Below are 23,877 nucleotides of genomic sequence, written 5' to 3' on the forward strand. Positions count from 1 at the left end.
TTAACTCACCCCTGAATTTAAGCTAAAGCCGTGTTTCCAGTAGCAACATTGTATGACTGAGGCCAAATTCTGGGCAATACTATTCTGGGACCAATGAACATTTTTTTCTTCAAATGGACAAAAAAATCATTTGACACTTATAATAATTTTTTATTTTTCATTTATTGTATTTCTATTTTTAAATCCGTCTCGTGCAGCCGTTCTGGCAAATTATATTGTTGATGTTGATGTAAACGGCCACATCTGCTGTTAATTCATTCAGTTGTAATGAAATCAGTGGTTGGCCTTAAGCCTCCAGCTTCAACACGTCATCTGAATGTGTCCCAATACTTTCGCCCTATATGCTCCATGTTGCAAAAAGCAGACTTGCACCGCGTACAAAACGCCAACTCCTAACAAATCTCCCTTGCCGTAATGCTTTAGGACAGCCAGGAGGTCACTCCGGATGACCTTTAACCTCGCTTTGCTTTGTGCCCCGTCAGATTTATGCATAAATGTGTGCTAATGATCTGCCTTCTCTCATTTATGCATACTAATGGCAACACTCACGTCCCGTCTGCAGACGCCGAGCGTCTCGCCTTTCTGCGGCGAGACCGGCTGAAGTAGAAGGTCAAGCGGCCCTGGTTCTTGTAGCCGTTTTAAATGTACACAAGGGGTGGGGGTGACGTGGAGCCAGTGGAGATTTGGTGATGGAAGGCCCCCAGATGTTGAGAGTATAGCTGAGCGAGATAAAAGCAAAGGCTGCCTGCGCACTGACAGGTCGGATTGAAACGCCACAAATAGTCCGTTGCAGCCCTGCTGAACCTCAGCGAGATGAAAGAGGAAAGCTGTTGTCAAAAATGGGACTTGCGGGATTCGAGGTCCACAACTGTGTTCTGTCACGGACAGTAAAAACGCACATTCGTTGAAAAGAAAAAAGCAACATCCTCTGCGTCCGATGTTGGCCTACATGACGTCCCCCTGATCAGAGCTTCACTTCAATATAATCAACAATGCACTGATATCTTACATTCTCTCAGTGATCCGCTCCAACATGGCACACCAAGGCCCAATCAGAATGTAAATGCAACTAATTTGTTCGGGACATCCAAAGTTATTTTGTAGAGAATAATTGTAGTTTTTCATGCAGAAAACAATGTGATATACATCAGTGGTTCTCAACCTTTTTTTAGTGATGTGAACATATTTTTAATTCAAGTACCCCCTAATTAGAGAAAAGCATTTTTGGTTGAAAAAAAAAGAGATGGATTAGATTAGATTTAGAGTTATTGGTCCCCGTTGGGGAAATTCATTTTCACTGCCGTACATTTAAACATGTAGACATTACACATCACAAAACAAAAATAACAAAAAGACATCATACATGACCAACACATTTACAGGCTTTATCAGACAGGTCAAGGGCGGCTATAGCTGCAGTTATAAGGCTTTTCCTGAGGCGGGCCCTCCGGAATTTGATGGTTCTGTACCCGCGCCCTGATGGTAGTGGGATTATGTATTTGTGTAGCGGATTAAGTAAAATAAGTGAAGTGAATTATATTTATATAGCACGTTTTCTCTAGTGACTCAAAGCGCTTTACATTGTGAAACCCAATATCTAGGTTACATTTAAACCAGTGTGGGTGGCACTGGGAGCAGGTGGGTAATGTGTCTTGCCCAAGGACACAATGGCAGTGACTAAGATGGCGGAAGCGGGGATCAAACCTGGAACTCTCAAGTTGCTGGCACGGCCACTTTACCAACCGAGCTATACCGCCCCAAAATACAGCACTATGTCATCAGTTTCTGATTTATTAAATTGTATAACAGTACAAAATATTGTTCATTTGTAGTGGTCTTTCTTGAACTATTTGGGGAAAAAAAGATATAAAAATAACAAAAAACTTGTTGAAAAATAAACAAGCAATTCAATTATAAACAACATTTCTGCACATAGAAGTAATCATCAACTTAAAGTGCCCTCCTTGGGGATTCATGAACTTAATTCTAAAGATATTTTTACAAAAAAAGAAATTTTTAACATCAATATTTATGGAACATGTCCACAAAAAATCTAGCTGTCAACACTGAATATTGCATTGTCGCATTTCTTTTCACAGTTTATGAACTTACATTCATATTTTGTTGAAGTATTATTCTATAAATATATTTATATTTATAAAGGATTTTTGAATTGTTGCTATTTTTACAATTTTTTAAAAAAAATCTCACATTCCCCTTGGCATACCTTCAAGTACCCCCAGGGCTACGCGTACCCCCATTTGAGAACCACTGATATACATCCACTTACCAACCCCACTTTTGCGATTTAAGAACTTTTAGATCAAGCCAAATCTACCTGTTTGTGCAAATACTTCATTCATTCATTAATTTATTTTATGTGCCTCTGAAAGCCTTAGGGCACAGCCATTTTGGGAACGTCACTTCCAGTGCAGTACTCGACACACATGGCGCGCCCATACTTGCAGACTCCCAAAATTCAGTGACCCTCCCAAAAATTTCCCGAGGCAACCATTCTTCCGAATTTCTCCCGATTTCCACCCAGACAACAATATACTGCATGGAGCGTGCCGTAAAGGCACTGCCTTTAGCGTCCTCTCTCACCTGAAACATTCACCACTTAACAGCCGAATGCTGTCCTCACTCAGGTTTGCATGCTGTCGTCACATCCGCTTATTCTCCATGCAAACAGCGCACCGGCCCAGTCACATAACATCTACAGCTTTTCACACACTCTAGTGAATGCAAGGCATACTTGATCAACAGCCATACGGGTCACACTGAGGGTGGCCGTATAAACAACTTTAACTCTGTTACAAATATGTGCCACACTGTAAACCCACACCAAACAAGAATGACAAACACATTTCGGGAGAACATTCGCACTGTAGAACAACATAAATACAAAAGAACAAATACCCAGAACCCCTTGCAGCACTAAGGAGGTTGGGGGCGATAGAGAGGCGTCAAAGGTCCGTATCCAGGCGGGAGGTCGAAATCCAAGAGGCAGCCAGGGAAGCGGAGGGAACGCGGGAAGACGAGACACACAGTTTGTAACGAGGGAACGGAGGCAGGCTGCAGGGAGGACGACGGGGAGGACATGAGACAATTCAACACGACGGGCAAGAAACCCAGAGAGAGAATGCATAGAGCTTGGTTAGTCAGCTTACTGTACGGGAACAGATTACTACGTTCTGACGCGGGATAGCAGGTTGTGCAGGCTAATGAAGGCAGGTCCTCCGATCAGTGACAGATGCGCTGATTGCTGGCGAATGATTGCAGCTGCTTGTTGCAACCGGACTGACACGCGCCAGGCGCGCTCCCGGTGATGCGCGCAGCGCACACACTAATGCGCACTGGTGTGGGCTCGGGGCGTGACAAGCATGCCACAAACATTTGTGTACAGCAAGGCAAAGAGGATTTTGCTTTCATTGAAATTATTGTAACAACATGGTGAACGTTTTTAAGGGAACCAAAGGAACTTTTGTGTGTGGCCGCACGTTGACCATTCAGCTTGCCGTTGTTTTGACAATGAAAAGATCTTTGATGTAATACCCCCTTTTTGTGTGTGTGTGTGTGTGTGTGTGTGCATATATATATATGTATGTATATATATATATATAAATATATATATATATATATATATATATATATATATATACAGTATAAATAAGTGTGTGTGTGTGTGTGTGTCTGTGTGTCTGTGTGTGTGAGTGTGTGTGTAAATATGTATTTATATGTCCATATACTGTATGTGTTTGTACATATCTATTTGCAGTGGGTACGGAAAGTATTCAGACCCCTTAAAATGTTTCACTCTGTTTCATTGAATTTCTCAATAATGTACACTCAGCAACCCATTATGACAGAAAAAAACTAATGTAGAACTATTTGCAAATATAATAAAAACAACAACAACTCACATCACATACACACTGTAAGTATTCAGACACTTTGCTCAAAACTTTGTTGATACACATTTGGCAGCATTTACAGCCTTAAGTTTTTTTTTAAATCGATGCCATAAGCATAGCACACCGGTCTTTGGGCAGTTTCAGCCGTTCCTCTTTGCAGCACCTTTCAAGCTCCGACAGATTGGATTGGAAGCATTGTTTTCTCTCTCTCTCTCTCTCTCTCTCTCTCTATATATATATATATATATATATATACACTATTGGCATATTTGCATCAGAACACTCCTACAGACATCACACATGTGAAGGTTTAGTAAGTATGAATTGTTTTAGTTATATTGTAAAACTTACAAACATTGCAGGGAGTGATGAATGAAGAATCCATTTAAGCAGAAACCCTTTGGACGGTTCAAGGCACGAATTAAAGGTTATTTTCAACCCGCAGCATCTGCAGTGAGCAAACTCAGCCAAAAGATGGTGCAGTAACAATAACACACGTTTTCAGTGTCTCTGTTGGTGTAATATGAAACCAATTGGTTGACTGCACATTATTATGGCTGTTAGTAAGAAAATATTCATAAATTAGCCGCAGGGTACAAAGTGTGGGGAAAAAAGTAGCGGCATATAGACTGAGAAATACGTCTGTTCAATCATCCAACAGAAATCTTAGAAAATATCTTGTTCGGTATGATGCAATACAGGTTAACACCACCATAATAAATATAACATATCCGCACATTCAATCCTTTTATTGATTCAGGTTGACTTCCATGTTTTCGAATTCAGAAAGAAAAAAGTTAATCCGTTCCACGATCAAATTATTTCCTGAAAAAAAATAGTGTATTCTTTTTTTTTTTTTTTGCACTGATTGAAGTTGCAGTTTTAAACATAACTAAATGTGAAACACTTATAAAGTGGAACTGAGCCTCTCTGTAGAATAAAACTAAAATTATGTCAAACAACTCACTTGATGCAGTTTCACATTTCTCTGTGTGTTGTAATGAGTTTGAAATTCCCTTTTTGGGATTCCAATCATCGTAATCACATAAAATCAGATTTCTAGTTTAAAAAAAACCCAACAACTAACAACACAGTGATTGATACAGCTTTTTTCTTTTGTGTCAAAGGGTTGTGTGGCCAATATAAGAATGTTGACGTTACAGAGCGACTTACTCAGCCATGTCCGGTTACTTCACATGAGTTTTGGATGATTTCCATCTCTTCTTAGGGAGCTTCTGATTCTGCCTCTCAGCTGTCACTTGCTCCACTGCCACTGTCCAAGATGGCTAACACGAACGTGTCACGCTTCAACACAGAGCTGCTCAGGTGTCGCCTCTGCCTGCCGTCTCTCTATTTATTTTTGTCACGTGAGCGCCTGTGCTGTACACGATCCCTGTCCATATCCAGAACGGCTTATTCCACACAGGCTGACACCGTATCGGAGGGAGGGGAGGAGGTGGGGTCATGAGGAACATTTGGATACCAGATGCTCAGCAGTTTGTTTGCAGCATCTCTTTTACTCAACATACCCGGGAGGGCACCCTGTGCAGTCAAGTGTGCGCCGCTGCATGTCAGGTATGACAACGTGCTCAAAAAACACACGCCGTAACAAATGCTGCATTCTTTTGATGTAATATTTGTGAGAGCAATGTGCTGAAAACCGTCGCCAAAGTGTGGTCTGGGGGCCTTTTTTTATTCGGACCGCACCTCAGCATATTGTAAACATGAGTAATATTATACTAATATTACACCAAGTTGCTTTGTCACCCACAGTCCAATGGTGATCTTCTATTCAACTGGCTTAGCTCTGCATCTTCCATCCATCCATCCATCTTCCGCTTATCCGAGGTTGGGTCGCAGGGGTAGCAGCCTAAGCAGGGAAGCCCAGACTTTCCTCTCCCCAGCCACTTCGTCTAGCTCTTCCCGGGGGATCCCGAGGCGTTCCCAGGCCAACCAGGAGACATAGTCTTCCCATGTGTCCTGGGTCTTCCCCGTGGCCTCCTACCGGTTGGGCGTGCCCTAAACACCTCCCTCGGGAGGCGTTCGGGTGGCATCCTGACCAGATGCCCGAACCACCTAATCTGGCTTCTCTCGATCTGGAGGAGCAGCGGCTTTACTTTGAGTTCCTCCCGGATGGCAGAGCTTCTCACCCTATCTCTAAGGGAGAGCCCCGCCACCCGGCAGAGGAAACTCATTTCGGCCGCTTGTACCCGTGATCTTGTCCTTTCGGTCATGACCCAAAGCTCATGACCATAGGTGAGGATGGGAACGTAGATCGACCAGTAAATTGAGGGCTTTGCCTTCTTGCTCAGCTCCTTCTTCACCACAACAGATCGGTACAACGTCCGCATTACTGAAGACGCCGCACCGATCCGCCTGTCGATCTCACGATCCACTCTTACCCCACTCGTGAACAAGACTCCTAGGTACTTGAACTCCTCCACTTGGGGCAGGTTCTCCTCCCCAACCTGGAGATGACTCTGCATCTTTAATGTACCAAATCGATCATAATGGAACTCCCGTTTTGCGAAAAAAGCAAATCTAACAAATCGGTACCCAGCAAAATGTATATACCGTATTTCCTTGAATTGCCGCCAGTGCGCTAATTAATTTGAAACCTCTTTTCACTCCTGCACTTACCAAAGGTATGTGGTAAAAGTAATCACGCGCTAATTATTTTAAAACCTCTTCTCACTCCGGCACTTACCAAAGGCATGCAGTAAAAAATTGAGTGCGATGTAAGCTTGGACCTTAAATCCTACTGAATAGCTCTTAATCTTCTTTCCTTTATGCGATTTCAAATTACCAGTATTGAAATCAGCCTCTTCCATTTTGAAAATGATGACAGGGGAAGTGTCACTCGTGACGTCACGAGTTTGACCAGGCGGTAATACTAAGCATGCGTTAATTATTTTGCGAAACAAGTTTGACCCAGCAGTAATTCAAGGCAGGCGCACACTATACACCCTGCGGCAATTCAAGGAAATACGGTATGCACAATAAAATTAACTGCAAAGTATTTTTTTTCTATTAAACAAAGTGTCCTGCACATTGATCTGATTGTTTATTTAATAAATACAATTTAAACGATTAATTTAAATTGTGGACATACAGTATTGTTTTTTCAAGCTGACAACAATGCAGATAATTCACTGCTTCTCAGGACCGATACTGATGATCAGTAACTTATGTATACAGTAGGTAAGGGATTAGCTTGTGTCCATCCCTGAGTGGATCTCACGTGAGAGGAAGAGGGAGAGTTATTCATTTTGCAATGCAGTCTGTTGAAAAATGATAGAAAGCACTACTCTACATAGCAACTGACTCTTTGGTCAAAGTTGGAATTGCCACCAAACACATTTTAAGATATTGAACGCTTCTTCGTCACGTTTCATGTGTCAGGTAAACCATGACGAATGGGGCCATATGAATCCCATTCATATTGTATCTTATTATTTTTTTCTAGATTCTTTCTAGATAGGTACATGTACCTCATGAACACCTTGTTTTGCAGCTGGCGTTGGCCAGCTTCTTTCGCAGTAGGCCTCGTAATCTTTAAAACATTGTCGTAGCGATACTGCCGTTTCAGTTGGCTGATAAGGTTTTTACCCTCCTCACAAAAAATGTTGAATTTATATATATATATATATATATATATATATATATATATATATATATATATATATATATATATATACATACATATACGTATATGTATACAACAAATGTGTATACATATATATGTACATATATGTGTGTGTGTGTATATATATATATATATATATATATATATATATATATATATATATATATACACATATACACACACAATATATGTATATATACACAATGTGTGTATATATATATATGTATATATAATATATATGTGTGTGTGTGTGTATATATGTAATTTTCTTTATGTCCTTCAGAAATGTTTTATTTTCGCTACGTCTTATTACAACTATACTTTTAATTGATTTAAGATAAGTAAAAAATTATATCGTAATTCACACTTCAGTCGTGTTCACTCACGTCTGTTAACAATCACATTACCACAAATGTGGACTATTCCACAAGTCACAATGTCCACAGTAAATTGCATCATTTAGGGGTTCTTAACATCGGGGTTCTTCACACCGGGGCCCAACTTTTCCTCTACAAAGGGGCCCACAGCCCACCCAAATGTTAACACTAAATTAGTCATCCTATTCTTCATTTTAGACATATCTAACCCACTTACAGTTTACAGCCTTGTCAAATAATATCAAACCATTTGGAAATTATTATTATTTATTTAACACACAAACCTTAGGCTTTGGTCAGGCTGATCATAAAAATTTGGTATTAACTAAATTAACTGCATTTGAAGGGATTCATTAATAACTGACATAACATACAACTGTGCTCTGCTATAAGAAATTAATTAAATTAATAATGAATATGTTTTGTAACTGTACTGTCAATAAAATGTAAGTGCAAATAAAAATACAGCTTCACCAGTTATAATTTTTGCGCTTAAATTTGTTCTATGACTTTAGCGCCTGACTTCTTTTGTTTGTTTGATATTGTCATTACTGCCTCAAGTGGTGTAAAAGTGCACTGAGAAACGGATATTCCTTGACAGGCTTCTCGGGTGTGCTCGCGGCCTTTATGTTTAATAAACGCTGATTTAGTTCCTTTTCAGGTTGAAGGAAGACCAAAAAGTTTTGCGTGTGCATTGACTTGATCACTGACTTCATAACAACCCACGCCGCTTTTCAGGTAACCATACGCGGTTAATGTGAAGGAGCTTAAAATATATATATATTTTTTTATAAATAATTTTATAATAATAATAGTATATAATAATATAATGATACTAATTATATATAGTATATAATAATATAAGAATAATAATATAATAATAATAGGCTGCTTCCCCCGCAACCTGACCTCGGATAAGTGGAAGAAGATGGATGGATGGATGTATGGATAAATAATTTATAAAAATATCTCAATAAACTCTCTGATTAATTGGCAACTGTGTGATCACTTTTTGTGATTATCACATGACAACCCTAGTTATTTTAAAACAATTTTTTTTGTTGAATCACTATAATGTGCTTAGTGTAAACATGCCCTTAGTATCAATGCCATGTGGTTTTATTTCATGTATTTGTGATACTCACTCCTGTTATTTAAATGACTCATCTTCGGCTTAACAACCTTGTACAAAGTATCCTGAGATGAGCCAACACACATTTTGAGTAGTTAAGTATGTGTATTTTCAGCTTTAGAGTAGAAAAAGACAGCAAAGTGTTTATTTTGGAGTTACAACATGCAGATGGCACAGATTCAATGTCGTTGCCTCAAATAAAGCCTCACTCTTGTCACTTCCTTCACAGTTTTTCCCTCCATTTGCACCTCAGCGAGGGTACAGGAGGAGCCCACTTTCCCACGGCGGCGAGAGGCGCGCTCTCAAACGTCTTTTTAATCATTCCCAGAGCGTGTTGTGAGACAGCAAATGGCAGCGCAGGCAGGCCCCGGGCTGGGCTCCCTTCCAGGCCCACATAAGCAGCCCGCTCGCTAATCCGTCACTGCAAAGGCCAGAGGAAATGGCGGTATTTAAGTCCGAGGATACGGTTTCATCCCGCAATCACATCTCTGCCGTGTTTACGGATCTTTTCACGAAGCAAGACGGCACCATCACACATGTGCTTAGCAGCTTTGCCGCAATCGTGCCGTAACAAACCGAACAGTGTACATGTACACCAAATTGTTAAAAATATGCAATTGCTATAGCCGTCTGCTTCCACATTGTTGAAAAGATCCACACCCTCCTCAACTGTAAACATTGTTTCACTCTCTCCAGGAGTGGCAGAATTCCATACAGAAGAACGCCGGCTTGGCCTTCATCGAGCTCATCAACGAAGGAAGGTACGCAATCGATGAACTCCATTGAGTTTTTTGTATTGATGCTGAACAAAGTCACCTTTTTATACAGTGCAGCATTTTGCATGGAGGGCAAGGCAAGAACAATTCAATGCATGAATGCCATATAATGTAATTAAAGCTTCAAATTCAGCTACTCCTGTCTTGTCTTAAAACATTAGAACTGTAGGTTACCTACAGCCACGTTTTTCGAGCAAAGCTAATTATGGACCCTGGTGGTTTGCTTGTGCAAACCACACCTCCGGGGACTGTAGAAGCCTTAATTGTAGCATCAGACATAGAGAATGGACACGCAACCCTACTACTATCATTAGGGTTACACAATATAGTCTAGGCCCGCAGCTAGTTTTTTAATGTCCCACGGCCCATTTTAAAAATACTATTACAAAAAAATTTAATTAAAGAGCAAAGAGGTGCAATGTAACGAGAAAACGATGCAATATTGACACGAATATCAAAAAGCTGCCATGCAGGCAGTTTTTTACATTAAAACTCTCATTGCTCTAAAAATTATAAATACTTATCGATAGATCTTAAATTAATCTAGAGATTTAGGCGTTGAAGGTAAAAATAATATATATATATATATATATATATGTATGCATATATGCATATATATGTATGCATTATATATATATATATATATACATACATATATATACATGCATATATATATATATATATATGTGTGTGTATATATACGTGTATATATATATATATATATATATATATATGTGTGCGTGTGTATATATATATACGTGTATATATATGTGTGTGTGTGTATATATATATACGTGTATATATATGGAAGTGTGTGTATATATGTATATATATATATATATATGTGTGTGTGTGTGTATATATATACGTGTATATATATGGGAGTGTGTGTGTGTATATATATATATATATATATATATATATATATATGTGTGTGTGTGTGTATATATATGTGTATGTATATATGCATATATATGTGTATGTATATATGCATATATATGTGTATGTATATATACATATATATGTGTATGTATATATACATATATATGTGTATGTATATATACATATATATGTGTATGTAAATATGTATATATGTGTATGTATATATGTGTATATATGTGCATGTATATATGTGTGTATGTATATATGTATACATGTGTGTATGTATATATGTATACATGTGTGTGTGTATATATGTATACATGTGTGTATCTATATATGTATACATGTGTGTATCTATATATATATATATACATGTGTGTATGTATATATGTATACATGTGTGTATGTATATATATGTATACATGTGTTTCGGTATATATATGTATACATGTGTGTATGTATATATATGTATACATGTGTGTATGTATATATATGTATACATGTGTGTATGTATATATATGTATACATGTGTGTATGTATATATATGTATGTGTGTATACATATGTATGTATATATATGTATGTGTGTATACATATGTATATGTGTATATGTATATATATGTGTGTATGTATAAATGTATGTGTGTGTATATATATATATATATATATATATATATATATATATATATATATATATATATATATATATATACATATATATACTATTATCATTTATTTACCGAATATATCACGGTATATATTTTTATCAAAGGAGGCTGCAATTAACCTCACAAAATAGATTTTAGGCCATATTTATCGTCCCTAATCATTAACATTATTATTATCATTATTATGTAAGTGTTCAGTTTTACATTTGTTCCTATTTCTATAACTTAGAGACTCCTTCACTAACCATAGTCTAAACAATCCTGCGGGGGAAGTACAGAAGATTATAAGTAAAGCTGGAATATTCCGCCGCTTGCTTATAATAACTGCCTCATTATCATGCTCGCCTCCTTCCCCGCCGCTTTGTGGGTGTGGCCAGACTCAGGTTTTTCTGTTGAGTGGATCAGGGGCGGCTCAGCCTCCTTGTCCATCTGCTGACCCATCTGGCCCGGCCCGGTCTCTGGCCAGCCCGGCTGGGCTTCTCTCGGTGCCCCTGTTGGCACGGGAACAAAGAGTTGTAGTCGGTGGCGGCACGCTGCGCTGTCCAAGGTGCTGTGAACGCGTGATCCGTTTCCTGTTGTCCCATTTGGCCTGCATGCACCTGCTCTGCTGAAGCACATAAACACATGGGCAATATATGATGCTGGCATTGGAAGCTCGCCAAAAACTGCTGCATCATTTATTCTAGAAAATGAAACTATAAACTAAGCTATTGTACTGTAAAAAATAGGGCTGTAAAGTTAACGTTAAAATAAGGCGTTAACTATATGTTCCTTTAACGCTGCAAACATTTTTAACGCACATGCGTACCGACTACTTTTTGACCCCCGATCCATTCATGGGGAAATTGACGTTCAGTTACTGTTGAGCCACAAGCTCGAAAATAGCGAGCAGAAATGCACAAATCTCTTGTCCAAAGCCATGACAAGTCGTTCTACCGGACGCGCTTTTCCGCTCGCAGAGAGGTGGAGCTTTACTTCCGTGTTAGGAGTACGGTTAAGTGCATAAAGTGTAGATTGTTATACGAACTGCTTTAGTAAAATGGGATAAAAACTCAGTCGAGAAGAAAGACTGTAAGCAGGAAGTCTAAAATCACTTTTATCGGAGACTTTCACGTCGTCAAAACATGTCAAGACACCTCTTCCCAAACCAATCACACGCTTCTGTCTTCATATTAATAGCACTACGCGTTACATCCAGTCTAACCACCAAAACAAAATGAAAAATTGTCTTGTATTTTGACCATGATTTGCCAAAGGTGTTTTGTAATGTAATATGTGACATTTCTACCTAAATAATTGTTTTCTGACAGATTGAAATAAGGTGTTTATTATTTTTTAACCTCTTCTGATTACTAGTTCACAATTACAAAATGTTTTGCAGGCTGAATATTACATTTTACTACCACATTGTCATGCACATACATATGAATATCATTAACTTCTAAAACACGTAATGTACAAATTATCAGAAGCATTTATTCAGGGAGGAATATCACAGGTTACATTTTCAAACATATTTGACAATGAAAACATGTTCATAACAATCCACATTAATTAATTATTAATGTGTGAAATTCGCATCATAACATGGTGTAGCTCCTCCTCTGAATGCAAGTGCCCCTACATCAGGAATACAAATTCTGTATTCCTGCAAAATACAAACTTCTGGCACTGCAGGTAATTGGTCGTTATTGTCATTAAAAACATGTTTATTTAGTTTTTGTGTTGACCTTTTAAAAAAAAAGTATGTTTCATTGAAGCAGACAAATTGTCCAGTGATGGTAATAAACACGTGAAAATGATCTGTATAGGGTACACTTATTAATGACATTTTTTCCTCTGTCTATAATTAATCATGACAATTTTGAGTGAAATTGCGATTAAATATTTTAATCGTTTGAAAGCTCGAGTACAAATACAAAACTATGCCTTTCAAGTTAATAATGATTAGGCCAAGATGCGATAAAAACAGGTCTTTAAGGTCATATTGTATTTATTTTTTGTGTACATTTTCCACTAAATTACTTAATCAAGATAAACATTTAATAACTGAACTTCTGCTTAAGTTGTGTAAAAATACAAACTGTAACATTGAATAAAACTGACTAATATTTTTGTGACAAATGCAAACTTTGGATTAACGCAAAATCGTGCTAAAATCTATCAAGTTTTCAGCACTACCTCAAATAATATATTAGGCTTCTATTTTTGTACAATTTTCTCCTACATTGTCATGAGTGATTCCAAGAACAGAGCAGCTGTCCAACATGCCGATTGAAGACTTTTATTGTTGCGTTCCTCTTCCTGCTTCCTGGGACAGCAGGCAGACAACACACCGCATCGAGCACTAGAGAGGAACCACGGCCGCTTTGATTAAAACAAAGCGGGCCTAATGACGTGTAAAATGGCGTGTAACCTTCGCACAATAGCCCTGGTGCACGTACACATGGTGGCATTAAAACTGAAATTTGGGTTTGCGTGTAAACTCCTCTCTGGCCAGACTTGTCAGCGGCGCTGGGAGGACTTCGCGGTCAGTGGGAGGTGACTATCCGTCAATCAGGAGCGTGAAGACAGGCTCCAGTGCTCTAATGGAGCTACTTTTCACGCTGCAGAGGGACTTGGAAATGCTCCCACCAAGTCCTTAATCCTACAGCTCGCCACGGCTCTATAAAGGGTTCATGCATTGCCTCTCTCCGTAGGTTACTGTGCCACGCCATGAAGGACCACATAGTCCGGGTGGCCAACGAGGCAGAGTTCATTCTGAATAGACAGCGAGCCGAAGATGTCCACAAACATGCTGAATTTGAGGTACAAATGATGGAAATGTACACGTTAAACGCAGTATTACCTGTGAGATTGGACTATTTTCCAGCAGCATGAGCCTCACTGTTCCAATGACACACTCCAGATTGCACTACGGGGCCCTTTTTTTTTGCCACTGAATATATTCTAACTTGTTGGTTTTAGTTTATTTAGTTATTTGGACCATGCAACTATATTCCGTTTATTCTTCTCATGTTCAGTTTCAGTTTATTTGGAACATGCATACAATACAACGTAATGCATCACAAATTTCCAGTTGTTTCATTACAGCATGTCCGAAAAGGAGTAGGAAGAAGCAGAGTTTTATTTAATCTTACCCCTTTTCATACCATAATAATTGTATCCAATTTACTTGTTCTCTGTAACAGAACAGTGAACAAATAACTAATACATAAATAGTATACCACAGTAAGCAAACAAATATTAAATACATAAATAATCTGTCTCAATAGAAAAAAAAAAGGGTGTAAGATGTTCATCATAATTCTTGTTCTGTGTACTTTGTGAACACTTGTAGTTTGAAGAGTCTCTCAAACTGAATCATATTGGTGCTTTGTTTGATTTCTTTGGTTAATCCGTTCCATAAGTTAATCAAACATACTGATATACTAAAGGTTTTAAGTGTTGTGCGAGCATACAGATGATTTAAATTAGATTTTCCTCTAAGGGTATTTATTTTTCTGCAGATTTATCAAGTTTTGGACAATAATTTTTTTATTAATTTTTTGTAATTTTTTTGTCCTGTCCAGCTTCTCAGGCAAACAATAGTTGATGTACATGCCTATATCGGCTGTTCAGATTTACTTTACAAAAGAGAAGTGTAGGATACGTCTCTTGTTGCCTTATTTGAATTTGACTTTATTAAATGTATTTATATTATCATTTGGTGCAGGAGAGGATAGAAAGAGAAAAAAAAAGGAAGACAGAGGGGGAAATTGTAGGGACAAGAGGGGGATTAGACAGAGAGACAAAAACAACAACAGCAAATACAACAATAACAACAACAACAATAGAACAACACCAGCACATACAATATGTACAAATATGATCGTAAAAGTGATAATAATAATACAGTATAGTAATGACAATGAGCATTTTTACACTAAAACCGGAGCAATACAAATACCAATAGAAAAATCGCTATTGGACAATTCAATTAATTATTGGATTATTATTTTGAAAACAAATGACATAAAAACAAAAACAGAAGTGCAACTATAATTGTTGTTTATTGTTTTTTTTCAATTGTTTTAATTATTATTATTATTATTTTTAATCTTATTTGTATTAACCTATGTGCTTTTTTTTAACACATTTAATTTGGTTTTAGTTTAGTTATTTGGAACATTCATACAATATTATATTGGAGTTCTTCTCATGTTTATATTTGATTACATTTTCTGCAGATGTATTATGGCTTGGACAATTCAACTAGTTATTAGATTATTATTTTCAAAAACAAATGATGAAATAAAAAAACATAAGTTTCACTTTAATTATTTATTGTTTTGTCAATGTTTTAAATTATTCAAATTTTGTATTTTCATCTTAATTTGTATTAATTTATGTGCTTTTTGTCACACAATTCACCACTATATACTTACAATGGGCTTAAATAGAATGTTTAGGTTCACTGAATAATAACAGTAATGATACTAGTAATATTACTAATATAAAAAAGAGGGGGAATATCCTTTCGATATTAGCAAAAAAAACAAAACAAGTAAGGGATTATATCAGAGAGTATGGGGTATGGGATTGTCTGATTGTGGCGGTTCGCTCCCTGTATGATCAGTGTCAGAACTTGGTCCGCATCGCCGGCAGCAAGTCGGACCCGTTTCCAGTGAGGATTGGACTCCGCCAAGGCTGCCCTTTGTCACCAATTCTGTTCATAACCTTTATGGACAGAATTTCTAGGCGCAGTCAAGTCGTTGAGGGGATCCACTTTGGTGGCTGCAGGGTTAGGTCTGCGCTTTTTGCAGATGATGTGGTCCTGATGGCTTCACCTGGCCAGGATCTTCAGCTCTCATTGGATCGGTTCGCAGCCGAGTGTGAAGCGACTGGGATGAGAATCAGCACCTCCAAGTCCGAGTCCATGGTTCTCGCCCGGAAAAGGGTGTAGTGCCTTCTCCGGTTTGGGGAGGGTACCCTGCCCCAAGTGGAGGAGATCAAGTACCTCGGAGTCTTGTTCACGAGTGAGGGAAGAATGGATCGTGAGATCGATAGGCGGATCGGTGTGGCGTCTTCAGTAATGCGGACGCTGTATCGATCCGTTGTGGTGAAGAAGGAGCTGAGCCGGAATGCAAAGCTCTCAATTTATCATTCAATCTACGTTCCCATCCTCACCTACAGTCATGAGCTTTGGGTTATGACCGAAAGGACAAGATCACGGGTACAAGCATCCGAAATGAGGCTCTCCCTTAGAGATAGGGTAAGAAGCTCTGCCCTCTGTGAGGAGCTCAAAGTAAAGCCGCTGCTCCTCCACATCGAGAGATGAGGTGGTTCAGCCATCTGGTCAGGATGCCACCCTAAACACCTCCCCAGGGAAGTGTTTAGGGCACGTCCGACCGGTAGGAGGCCAAAGGGAAGACCCAGGAAACGTTGGGAAGACTATGTCTCCCGGCTGACCTGGGAACGCCTTGGGATCCCCTGGGAGGAGCTGGACAAAGTGGCTGGGGAGAGGAAAGTCTGGGCTTCGCTGCTTAGGCTGCTGCCCCCGCGACCCGACCTTGGATAAGTGGAAGAAGATGGATGAATGGATGGGATTATATCAGCTTGCATTGTATGAATCCTGCGGCGTGTTTACTTGTGCAAAGCACAATTAGCACACAAGGTTGGTCTTTTCCTCTATTTTTAGTCAAGTCATTTTGCAAAAGATAAACATTTTAAGCTAAAGGATAAGCAGAACTTGCAGCTACACAACATCTGAGCACACAATAGTACACAAGCTAGACATACGTTATAGGTGTCCTCAATGAAACAATATTGCTATTTAAAATGTCAAATTTGTCAATACAAACAAGTATCAAAGTTGCATATTAGAGCGTGTTCAGATATATCCAGTAACACATGTGTCCGCATTGTTTAATTTACTGTGTCGTGAGCTTAACTTCATGAATTATATTGACAATTACCACTACACTTCAACCTAAAGACAACATAAGTCCATTCCAGACGGTTATTAATAAATAGGTTAACGATCTTCAGGTCTACTGTTGTTTTCTGACTAATTTCACTTAATCAAGCCTTTTCTGACGTTCCACACTATAATATATTACAAGTATGTTTGATTCCTGCTGATGCCATCCATATCAGATCAATATCGGTTTCGTACTGGAAGTGGAAAAAGTTGTATCCCTACTCATAAGTATAACAATAAAATCACAATGACTAATAAAAAGAAACACCTTAAAAATGTTATACTGAACATTAGGGCTTTGAAGGTTTGGACACCACACGATTCAAATCGATTCCATTCTTGGGGGGTAAAGATTCGATTCAGAGTTGATTCTTGATTCAAAACGATTCTCGATTCAAAATCAATACTTAATAACATTGGGTGCCTGTTCTAGGATTAACTACCTTCTTCCACAATATAGATGAACAACTCTGATTAATTTTTATTTTACCTAAAAGAAATCTGGTTTTGTCAACAAACCCCGTTTCCATATGAGTTTGGAAATTGTGTTAGACGTAAATATAAATGGAATACAATGATTTGCAAATCCTTTTCAACCCATATTCAATTGAATGCACTACAAAGACAAGATATTTGATGTTCAAACTCATAAACTTTATTTATTTTTTTTGCAAATAATAATTAACTTAGTGTTTCATGGCTGCAACACGTGCCAAAGTAGTTGGGAAAGGGCATGTTCACCACTGTGTTACATCATCTTTTTTTTTAACAACACTCAATAAAAGTTTGGGAACTGAGGAAACTAATTGTTGAAGCTTTGAAAGTGGAATTCTTTCCCATTCTTGTTTTATATAGAGCTTCAGTTATTCAACAGTCCGGGGTCTCCACTGTCGTATTTTACGCTTCATAATGCGCCACACATTTTCGATGGGAGACAGGTCTGGACTGCAGGCGGGTCAGGAAAGTACCCACACTCTTTTACTACGAAGCCACGCTGTTGTAACACGTGTCTTGGCATTGTTTTGCTGAAATAAGCAGGGGCGTCCACGATAACGTTGCTTGGATGACAACATACAGTATGTTACTCCAAAACCTGTATGGACCTTTCAGCATTAAAATGTACCTTCACAGATATGTAAGTTACCCATGCCTTGGGTACTAATACAACACCCCCATACCATCACAGATGCTGGCTTTTCAACTTTGCACCTATAACAATCCAGATGGTTATTTTCCTCTTTGTTCTGGAGGACACCACGTCCTCTGTTTCCAAATATAATTTGAAATGTGGACTCGTCAGACCACAGAACACTTTTCCACTTTGCATCAGTCCATCTTCGATGAGCTCGGGCCCAGCGAAGCCGGCGGTTTTTCAGGGTGTTGTTGATAAATGGGTTTGGCTTTGCATAGTAGAGTTTTAACTTGCACTTACAGATGTAGCGACCAACTGTAGTTACTGACAGTGGTTTTATGAAGTGCTCCTGAGCCCATGTGGTGATATCATTTACATACTGATTTGTGTTTTTGATGCAGTACCGCCTGAGGGATCAAAGGTCCATAACATCATCGCTGACGTGCAGTGATTTCTCCAGATTCTCTTAACGTTTTGATGATTTTATGAACCGTAGATGGTAAAATCCCTAAATTCCTTGCAATAGCTCATTGAGAAATGTTGTTCTAAAACTGTTTGACAATTTGCTTACAAATTGGTGACCCTCGCCCTATCCTTGTTTGTGAATCATTTAGCTTATCATGGAAGCTGCTTTTATGCCCAATCATGGCACCCACCTGTTCCCAATTAGCCTGCACACCTGTGGGATCTTCCATGGAAGTGTTTGATGACTTTTCTTCAACTTTATCAGTATCTATTGCCACCTTGCTGGCATCAAATTCTATAGTTAATGATTATTTGAAAAAAATATATATTTATCAGTCTGAACATCAAATATGTTGTCCTTGTAGCATATTCAACTGAATATGGGTTGAACATGATTTGCAAATCATTGTATTCCGTTTATATTTACATCTAACACAATTTTCCAACTCCTATGGAAACGGGGTTTGTAATAAAATTCTACCCAAACATTTAATTAAGTCAAATACAAATGAGGCAACAAGATGAGATGGCGACTTGTCCAGGGTATACGCCGCCTTCCGACCAAATGCAGCTGAGATAGGCTCCGTCACACCCCGCGACCTCAAAAGGCACAAGCGGTAGAAAATGGATGGATGGATGGAGAAGTATCCAACATTTCTCTTTTCTAAAGTAAATCTGTACAGCAGACACAATGATTAACATTGGGGGTGTCAAACGTACGGCCCGTGAACAGGTTTTACCCGACCCGCGTGGCGAGAATTATCATGAGCTGTTTTTTTTACGAAAGAAACTGCTGTTCTAAATGTGTCCACTGTGTGTCACAGTAGCAATTCTGTTAGGCAAGCAAACGGTGTATAGCGGGGCCAAGCAAGAGATACACAGTAAAGGGTGACTGTGGCTCCTCCTCCTCGACCCACATGAAGCTTAAAACCTGCCGTCTTATGTCTTCTACTTCGAACACATGGCCACTTGACACCCTCGTTGCCCCAAAATGTCTCTGTCAAACACAAGAAAAGTCTGTTTACAAGAAAAGTGTGTGTACAAATCTTTTGAATAGATTTTTCCTCTGTTTCTTATGGTTTGTTGAGTTAGCGCTAGATTGATACATGGACATGACAAAGGAGGTATTTGATACCTAGAAGAGTTTACATGTTGTGTTTTTTGTTCAATCTCAGAAAGACTGTGACTTAAAGTTCAATCCAGGCTTTGTAGATACACTCTTCCGTCCAAAGGCAAAACCCAGTAACTCAATTTTGGTCAAAACTGAGCTGATAATAATTTTGGAGTTCCTAGGTGATATGCTTTACATTAGTGTATGCGATATTGTAATTTGTTCCGTAAGTAAGCTGTCATTGCAACTACCACATAACCGCGTAGATACAACAGAAAAACCTAGTATCTCAAGGGACCAATTGGAGCTTCTTTGTCAGTCGCCTTATTGTCTTTAATAAGACATTTGCACGAATGGGGGCCGACGGTCCACCTGATTATGTGATATTATGGCACGAGGGGATATTTGGAAGATGGGCCCAGGACGTTGCAAGCACCTTCATTAAATGTATTGTTCTTGATTCTTCCCCTTGCATACTCTTTTGGGCAGATAACTGTGGAGGTCAAAATAAAAACTGGACACTGTACACGGCTCTTGCCCAATGTGCAAACGCAGAATGGGGCCCACCCGAGATTGTGATATAATATCTAGAGAAAGGGCACACGTTCATGAGAGCAGATTCAATCCATGGCTCAATCGGCAAGAAAACGAAAGCTCCAGAAAACATCTATACGTTTGATGACTTTGTAGATCTTTGTAAGACAGCATTTAGATAGATTGGTTTTCCTTTGTTTTCTTCAAAATCAGCTGGAAGTGAGTTACTAGGTTTTGCCTTTGGACGGGAGCACTGGGACGAAGTCCAAGCTCATTGTGTTTTTGAAGCTGCACCACTTTCCTCAGAATTTTCAACAAACTTGAAGTGTTTTGTCCAGAGGATTTGTTGTGATTTTTAAGTTTTTAGAATGTGCTGGTTTTATTTTTGGCCAAAGCGAAACAAAGAAAACAACCTGGTAGTGTCTTTATTTTCAAGTTATCATGCCATGATTTTACCATTTCGGCCCACTTGGGAATAGATTTTCCTCCATGCGGTCCCCTGAGCTTTGACACCCCTGATCTACATCAACTAGATGATTTGTCTGAGTAGCTGGACAGGACTTATTTAAAAAAAAAAGAAAGTCGTAATCGATTTTTTGGATCAATTAAAAGTTGTTACAAGAAATAATCAAATTTCATTGGAACAGTTTTTTTTTTTTTTTTTTTTACACCCCTACTGCAGAGTTTCTTATCATTTTCCGAGCAAAGTCACATTTTTTTCATTGAAAAAATCCGAAGGCACACCATCAGCGGAAAACATAAACAAATTAAACTCAGCAGCCGTAATTGACCATAAAAAGTTGTTCTTGCAATTCTTGGATATGAATTTAAACCTTCATCGACCATGCATCACTATAACTCGTCTCAAAGTAGACGTACTGTCTGTCATGGCCTGTCACATCACGCCCTGACTTATTTGGACTTTTTTGCTCTTTTCTTGCGCTCCTATTTTGGTGGCTTTTCCCTGTAGCGGTTTCATGTCCTCGCACCTGCTTTGTTTTAGAAATCAAGACTAATTAAGTTGTTGCTATCCTTTGATGATTCATGTCCGGACATACTTTGTGGACGCCGTCTCAGCTCCACACGCTGTAAGTTTTTGCTGTCGTCCAGCATTCTGTTTTTATTTACTTTGCTGCCAGTTCAGTTCTAGCTTCCCTAAACTTCAATGCCTTTTCTTAGTGGCATTCTCCTTTTGTTCACTTTTGATTTAAGCATTAGATACCTTTTAACCTGCACTCTGCCTCTCGCTGTCTGCATATTGTTTTTATAACAAAACATGTTCCTGACATCTACAAAGCAGTTCGTTACCTGCTGCCACTTACTGATATGGAAGAGTATTACATGGTTACTCTGCTGCACTCTAGACTGCACCGACACTCAACAACGCCACATATGCGGAATATAATTACTGGATTGCAAAAAATATTTTTAACCCAATTAGGTGAAATTACATAATCTCAGACGGCACACCAAACTGTATCTCACTGCACACTAGGCCAGTGGTTCTCAACCTTTTTTCAGTGATGTACCCCCTGTGAACTTTTTTTTAATTCAAGTACCCCCTAATCAAAGCAAAGCATTTTTTGTTGAAAAAAAAAAGAGATAAAGAAGTAAAATACAGCACTATGTCATTAGTTTCTGATTTATTAAATTGTATAACAGTGCAAAATATTGCTCATTTGTAGTGGTCTTTCGTGAACTATTTGGGAAAAAGATAAAAAAATAACAAAAAACTTTTTGAAAAATAAACAAATGATTTAATTATAAATAAAGATTTCTACACATAGAAGTAATCATCAACTTAAAGTGCCCTCTTTGGGGATTGTAATAGAGATCCATCTGGATTCATGAACTTAATTCTAAACATTTTTTTCACAAAAAAATACATCTTTTACATCAATCTTTATGGAACATGTCCACAAAAAATCCAGCTGTCAACACTGAATATTGCATTGTTGTATTTCTTTTCACAGTTAATGAACTTCAATTCATATTTTGTTGAAGTATTATTCAATAAATATATTTATAAATGATTTTTGAATTGTTGCTATTTTTAGAATATTTAAAAAAAAATCTCACGTACTCCTTGGCATACCTTCAAGTACCCCCAGGGGTCCACGTACCCCCATTTGAGAACCACTGCACTAGTGTACCGCGGCACAGTGGTTGAAAAACACAGCCCTACTGAACATGCTATCCAACTCTTACTGTTCATGTTAAACGATGTTGGGCGGCTTGTCCAGGGTGTACCCGCCTTCCGCCCGAATGCAGCTGAGATAGGCTCCAGCACCCCTGCAACCCCGAATGGGACAAGCGGTGAAAAATGGATGGATGTTACATTTAACAACATCCTTTTCACACTTGCACAATTTTACATGAACGAAAAACAGTAGGAAGAAGCACAGTGTATTTAAACATTTCTCACAGTATAATAAAGTGAAATTCCTGTTTGTAAAGAGCAATAGCAACAATATCTGTTTTAGACTTAGAGACTTAGTCTTCCTTTTTATTGTCATTCAAATTTTAACTTTACAGTACAAAAAAGAACAACATTTCTTTGCATTAGCTCATGGTAGTGCAGGATAGAAAAAGCAAGTAAAAAGCCATAGCAACAATATCTGTTTTAATGAAGCATTCAGGCAAAAAAGACAAAAAATAGGTTTGTGAATATTCATAATCTTGCTTTTATGATTTTTTTTTTAATACTTCTGAAGCCACAAGAGTGAAAACCACAAAAAAGTCAGCATGTGTCTTCAAGCCACACAAGGTTTTAGCGGATGTGAATATTTGAAACACACACACACACACACACACACACACACACACACACACACACACACACACACACACACACACACACACACACACACACACTCACGTGCAGGGAGTCACCTCTGTTAGCAGCTTGTACACGTTGGAGTGATGAGTTTCTTATCTGGGAACAGCAGCCATCCTCAAACAGTTGCTTGATTTACAGTTGCGGAGGATCCTTGACCTGCTAGATAAAGTGGAGGAGACGCTGAGATGTGCAATGTCAGAATGAAGGTTCTGTCTGCCAACACTTTATTATCCCCCGCCATACTTCGCCAAGATTGAAGATCCAGGGCGCACATGAGACGTTTGAACAATTAAGGCGGTGTCAAGGCGACGCGTCATGCGCTCAAAAGTGATATTTGTCACGTGGTCGCTCGCGCAGATTGAGTTACCTGCTTCATGAGGAATATGTTGGCGTATGAAATGTGACAGATTTCGAAATTGACGCAGGAAATTCAATTAGCT

At 38.6% G+C, this 23,877-nt stretch overlaps 1 protein-coding gene across 1 annotated transcript in view; it reads left to right on the forward strand.

Annotated features, from left to right (window-relative positions):
• Positions 1 to 23,877, forward strand: part of LOC133536842 (neurobeachin-like) — a 652,776-nt gene that overhangs the window by 305,953 nt on the left and 322,946 nt on the right. The window contains exons 34-35 of the mRNA XM_061877477.1: positions 9,766 to 9,830; positions 14,094 to 14,202. Coding sequence (XP_061733461.1) covers positions 9,766 to 9,830; positions 14,094 to 14,202 — 174 coding nt within the window. The remainder of the gene's footprint in view (positions 1 to 9,765; positions 9,831 to 14,093; positions 14,203 to 23,877) is intronic.

Source organism: Nerophis ophidion, linkage group LG18 (assembly GCF_033978795.1).
Source record: "Nerophis ophidion isolate RoL-2023_Sa linkage group LG18, RoL_Noph_v1.0, whole genome shotgun sequence".
In the NCBI taxonomy this organism is placed as follows: Eukaryota; Metazoa; Chordata; class Actinopteri; order Syngnathiformes; family Syngnathidae; genus Nerophis; species Nerophis ophidion.